Source organism: Siniperca chuatsi, linkage group LG22, assembly GCF_020085105.1.
Source record: "Siniperca chuatsi isolate FFG_IHB_CAS linkage group LG22, ASM2008510v1, whole genome shotgun sequence".
Lineage (NCBI taxonomy): Eukaryota > Metazoa > Chordata > Actinopteri > Centrarchiformes > Sinipercidae > Siniperca > Siniperca chuatsi.
The window spans coordinates 13382193-13388556 of NC_058063.1; the positions used below are offsets into that span (position 1 = coordinate 13382193).

The 6364-nt window shown below is 40.2% G+C and overlaps 1 protein-coding gene across 2 annotated transcripts; it reads right to left on the reverse strand.

The window, feature by feature from the left end:
• Positions 1-2143: 2143 nt before the first annotated feature.
• LOC122870398 (ubiquitin hydrolase B-like) lies at positions 2144-5850 on the reverse strand. Of its 2 annotated transcripts, none has more exons than XM_044184550.1 (6): positions 5779-5850; positions 5542-5618; positions 5290-5413; positions 5074-5134; positions 4804-4961; positions 2144-2176 (listed from the first exon to the last, which is right to left on the reverse strand). In XM_044184550.1, the coding sequence occupies exons 1-6, from the start codon at positions 5842-5844 to the stop codon at positions 2171-2173; spliced, it is 492 nt and encodes a 163-aa protein (XP_044040485.1). In that variant the 5' UTR covers positions 5845-5850; the 3' UTR covers positions 2144-2170. The 2 variants fall into 2 exon arrangements, with proteins under 2 accessions (XP_044040485.1, XP_044040484.1); XM_044184549.1 differs by lacking the exon at positions 2144-2176 and adding an exon at positions 4678-4702.
• Positions 5851-6364: the final 514 nt, after the last annotated feature.

Sequence of the window (6364 nt, forward strand, 5' to 3'; positions counted from 1 at the left end):
TATAACAAACACTCTAATTACTCTTTAATGGGTGCAGATTTATTAAGTCAGAATGCACATGAACAACAACAACAACAACAACAAAAAAGTATAAATTCTTCATAATTATTTAGTCATAATTACAATACAATGATCAATGAATACAGTACATTTATGTTCACTAGGTGGCAGTTAACTCTGACATACAGTAGATAGAAATTGAACATGTACATATTAATGTCATATTAATCCTTAGCAGTGACTTGGGCCCCCCATTCAAAATATTCTAGACCCTCCCCTGTGTAAATGTCCCACTTTTTTCACCAGTCACTGGTTTACTTGGGCTCTCTGCCATTGGTTGACTGTTTGCACTTGGTTTGTCAGAGCTTGTTTGCTGAAAACAGCGGTGGAGCCATGAGACAGAACCACTAGGTTTTTTTCTGCAGCTGCACAGAGCTGCATAATTCTGTGTTACTTAGCAGTAGGTCTGGCCAGTGTGATATATAATATTAAACCTTCATTAATGAATGTTTTTATATTAGCATGGTGTCAAATGACTCTGCAGAGAAGGAGGAGTGCAAAAAACAAAACAAAACAAAACACATTCTTCATTTGATTCCACTTAAGTTTCCTATCATGTTTGGCTGCTTTGAAAAGTGAATGCATTTTCTCATGATGTTTGAGGCAGATTTGCATCGCAGCTGCTTTAAAAATGTGTTTCTATCTGACTGGTTGCTTATTAATTTGGATTCACAGCATTTCATTGGTTGAGCTGTACACAGCCATCTGGCCAATAGTCTGCTGAGAGCTTGGCACCAGCTTCTGGCAGGTGCTCTGTCCACATCTTGTTGCAGGCAGTCAGACCAGTTTACTGCACTGTCATGTTTACGCACTTAGTTTTAAATATTAGGCAGGGTATTCTAGTTCAGGCACAAATTTACTAATTTTGACTAATTGACTAATTTTCCATGCTACATACTACATTAACTGTATGTCATGTTTGTGGAAAATCCTTATCCATGTGTAAATGTACTCGGCATCTGAATGCTTTGAACTAAAGAGGACAGGCATAGAGGCTGAAGAAATGTAAAGTCCTTTAATGAACATGGCACTAGATACATTTGCATACTAAACTTTGCACATATGGAATGAGGAAAGCAGACGAGCAGATTCAAATGTAAGCAGTGTCCACTAGAGGGTAGCATTTTGTAAGATTAACAGGGAAGTCTTGAATCAATGTTTTATTTGTTAGTCTGTACACTTTGAAAGCTTTGTATTAATCTAGCTCACACTATGATTACCTAAGCAGATGGTAGGTTCCAGTTATGGTAAAAGGCCAGTCACTGGTCTATATTAGGAAGAGAGTAGGTGGCAGCTTGCTGTGAGGCTGCAGAGTCAGCTTAAGTTGTTTCCAGAGTTAATTTTTGCCTTTTTTCATTCCTATTCCTACTCCTGCTGACAGTGCTGCTTTTTAAATAATAATAGTAATAAACTTTTTTTATAGAGCTCTTTTAAAACAAAGTACAAAGTGCTTCACAGAGAGAGAAATAAAATACCACAGTGAATGATGAAATACATAAAAAACACTTAAATAAACAGTCAGCTCAGGTAAGATCAAGATATGCTTTCAGATAAAAATGTGTTTTGAGAAGAGACTTAAACGAAGACACTGACTCTGTTCCCCTTAGTTTTCATCCTGGACTCAGGAACAGACAGAAGACCCCTGCCTGAAGGTCTCAAACTACGTGATGGTTCACAAGGGATTAAAAGGTCTAAAATATAGTCTGAAGCCAGGCCATGATAAGCCTTAAAAGTAATCAATAAGATCCTAATCTCAATCCTAAAACAAACAGGGAGCCAATGTAAAGAGGCTAAAACAGGTGTGATGTGATCGCACCTCTTGGTCGTGGTCAACATCCCCTTTAAGGTTTTCAGTGTCCGACATTTACTGCCCTTTATATGTGTAGGTGGCACATTAGTTTCTTTATTTACAACAGACAACAATGAAAACAGCAACACGTCATATATTGAGACTTCTTCATTTGAATGTGAAGCTTTTAAGAACTCATTTTTATAATTGTGTTAATACACAAAGACAGCAGGAGATGCTGGATGCTGCATTAGGCTGGCCGTGTCTTCCTGCTTCTCTGTGCCGCCTCCTGTGTTGCAGATATGTCGCCTCAAGACTCATCTACTGCTGAAAAAGCAAACAACACACGTTAGGACAGGGGTTTTAAATTACATTTTTTATATTTATTTTAGTTTTCATAACATCCAATAGCCTTAACAGGTCATGTGACAAACATTGCCTGCATGAAATTGTCATAATTAATTATACATTGATTTAAGACTAAGAATGACAATGCTTTTGTTATGACGATACTGACACAATGTACTTAATATCCTAACAATTTCTAATTGTGTCAAACAGACTGCCAATTGCTCAGAACAGTAGAGAGGACAAACCACAAGGCGAAAAAGGAATGCTGTCGGCTACCCCTCCGATGGGGATAAATAAAAATGTATTTTTACATAATAAGGATACTTGGTGAATATTAAGATCACCGGTCAACAATGTCCATAATGGTTTTAATTGGATGCCAAACTTTTACAAATAAACTTGGCTTTTTGTTTAGATTGTTTCTCAACTCTTCCAAGTGTAATGCATTGCTGAGTTCCCTAAGACACATTTCAAAGGTGGGCACAGACTCCTCTTTCGACTTCTGGAGTATAGCCTTTTTCGCTAATACCATACATAATGAAAACTGCCTGTGATTGGCATTTAACGACCTTATTCGATGTGGCACCCAGAATGCTTATCAGTGGATCTGGCTTCATCGTCGCAGCATAAGCCTGTGACAAAAGTTCAAATATATTCTTCCAAAATGGCTGAATTTTTGGGCATGACTACAGAGAGTGGAACAAAGCGCAGTGTGTTGCACTTATTACAGGTAAGACATACCTCAGGGGATAGCTGGTGTTATTTTGATTTTGTACAATGAAGTCTATGGATAACCTTGCATTGGATTAATATATTTATTTTTCTCCTTTATTTAACCAGGTAAAAGTCTCACTGAGATTAAGATCTCTTTTTCAAGAGTGACCTGGCCAAGAGAACAGCATAAACATTGTTACAAATAATAGACGCAAACAATACAAACAAATACAGCTGTCACATACTACAAACAAGTGAACACAATATCCAGTTAATATGCAATACAAGGTCAAGGACAAAAAACCCTGGGGGATGCCTTTTGATAAAGGGAGTAATATAAGTCTAACATTTATAGAGCCTAATATTGCCAAGACACTCCTCCTAGACTACCTCCATTATTTCATCAGAGAATTCCCTTTCCCATTCCTCCCTGATATTGTTTATGCGTGTATATGGAAGAAATGCGTGGTTATTACATATCGGGCTGTTCAAGTAGCTGTCGGGAACCATAACCCATTTAATCCAGAATTTTCCCCAGACATGAAAATATCCAAATCACGTGTCATTAGTAACCCTTTGAAATAATCAATCACTATTTTTGAAGTTTTCATGGAAAATTTGGTGAATAAGTTTGTTTTATGACCTGTGGGATAATGTGTTGTATACTGAATTAACATATTTCTCCTATACAGTCATCAAAATTCTTATATATCCCAGCTCAGTTAGTCCCCAGCAATGCCACTAGAATGCTCTATCACATTCACTATTTTACATATCAAAAACCTTATACAACACTGATATGAATACTGAGAGCAAAGACAAAAACAACCTTCAACTTATTTGAACATTGTTACTTTATTGTTACATACATTATAACATTTCTACTTTAGTGCAACATGTATTGAAACATTAATATTGTAACTTTGTTGTAACATTTAGTGCAATATTCATTTTAACATGATGTAAGCCACCCGCCTCTACCGGTTGGGTTTAGACATTTCATCAAAGCGATTTTTCCACATTACATCTGAGATTCCTTCACTGGGACCAGTACATGTGTCTTCTTGGAACAGAGCTGTGCCCAGATGTGATAAGGATCCCATAGAATATAAGGAGCTCATCCATACTCAGATGCAGTCGCTTGTCCTTGGTTTGGGTGGAGTAGAAGTTGGACATTTCAAAGGTGATCTCTGGGTGGATGGGGTGGGTGGATACATTAGTAGGAAATCATCCACTGGGTTGGGCATTTGGGCCGTATACTGTATACGTGATACGTTATACCGTATGTGTTTCACACTCAGTGCGGTGGCAGGCCTCTTCGATAGTTTGAACACTCGATCTTTATTTTTGACCACCTGCAGCTTTGCCCTTGGCTCTTCTGGCTGGCCCCTACGGCGGGTAGAGGCCCTTGGCTCTTCATTATCAACAGTGGGGGAACGCTGTTCCTGTCGTGATCTGGTCACCTTGCTTGATATGAATGTAAGGTTAGGCCATCTTATTCCCTCGCTCTCCCTCAGTGAAAGAACATGAACTTTGCAACACTGAATGCGGCTGGATGTCGAAATCCAGACCTGATGCCCTTGGCCTTGCATTTTGTCTTGACTTTGTTAAAACGGTGTTGCTGCTTCAGGATGTCCTCAGCCAAGTCAGGAAATAAGTACACCTTTTCCCCGTTGTACTCCAATGTTGTCCATAATGTCTTGGGTGCTAGGCGATCCTCCTCCTAGCTGCTCCTCACTGCTCTGGGTTGTTCTTGGTTAGCGTCTTCCCAGGTCAGTTTTATGAATTCTTTAAAAGGGGATGCAGTATGAAGTATATGTTACATATGTATATAGAACATCTGTGGTGTGTCTATCTGTGTCTTCAAAATATAAGAGCATTTCTCTTACCTGTTTCTCATAGAACAGCATGTATGCTGTTTGCTGCCGCAGGTAACAGACAGATGCGCCGGTTGTCTCACTGACGTCTTTGTCGTTGTACATGAGCCAGCGGTCTGTCATGTCACCTGGTTTCTGCTCTCGGTGAGCACCATCACAGATGTAGTGGCCTGAGAGGAGAGGACACATTTGTTAATGGTACATCTGAAGGAGGCAGTCGATTCTTCCCCCATGAGACTCAATTTCAACATGTGAGGCCGCCAAACGCAACCCAAAACTTACCAGAGTGAGCTGTGGAGCCCAAATGGCTGACGATGCTCACTAGAGAGTAGCGAGTCATTGTCTAGAGAAGAACACAGTAACCAACAATTAGCTAAACATGCAGACACATTTCATTTGACTGCAGGTACTGTATATTTGACATATTGACTGATTTCTGTATCTGTTTTTCTTTGCTCTAGGATCAGTTTATATCCAGCAAATGAACATCATCTTTACCTGTTTGGTGATGCTGGATGCAGGTTTCACCATCAGCTCCCTTGATAAAAGGATGGGGCTGTCCACCTTCTCCAGGTTGAAGGACTCGGTGAATCTGAATCTCTTCAGCTGGAGGATCAGTACACTGTTGACAGGAAAGAGGTAGAGGGGAAAAAGATGTAGGGAAGAGGGTCAGATCATGAGTTGACAGAAGAAGGGAACGTGTTTAGCCTGACACCTGACTGCACTGGGGTGATGGATCGTATTACTTACTTTGGCAGGGTCAAGAATGACATTTGCTGTGTCGACTCCTCAGCATCACACTCGCACCGATACTCCAACTGGCTCTCCTGCAGCGGGAACAGGCGTAAGAAGCAGATTTTAGTTTAAACCTTTTCATGGATGATATCAGAATCCCTTTGACGAACATTTTCATATAAATTCACAACATTTGGTGGAGTGTTTGGGGTTGAAATCACACTGAAATAAATGAGCCGATGTGCCACTTACTTTCAGGTACTCCTGCAGACACTGGCTCACTGTGCCTCCAGGCACCAGGTCCAGGGACAGGTTCATATAATCCTCCTCCTCATGGATTGCATTCCACATCTGTAGAATAAAGGGGCATTTCACATTAAAAACACAGCTGCAGATTTCATAACAACACAACCTGATTGAGAGGTTTTATACCACAACTGTACAAAGAAAAATCATGCACATCGACACAAGTTAAATCCACGGTAAGTGTAAAAATGTCTGTGGCTGTGTATCCATACCCTGGCAGGTCCTGGTGCTCAACATCTGGAAGGTAATGTGAGCATTAACAGGGCAGGTGTAACTGATGCCCATGTCCCCTGCTGCTGACTGCAGATCGACGGACAGAGACCTCAGCTTATCCAGCACACAGCTGAGGAACTCATGGGCGTCCTGCACAAAAACACACAGAACAAAGACTTTCAGAGTGGTGGTTTCAGAGAGGTGGAAATGTTACTAAAACTAGTTAAGTAAAGATCAGTGTGGTGCTATGCTGTGTGTTGCAAATAAAAAGCGTACTAACTTTCTGACTGTCGTCCTCAAACTCTGAGTTAAACTCAGC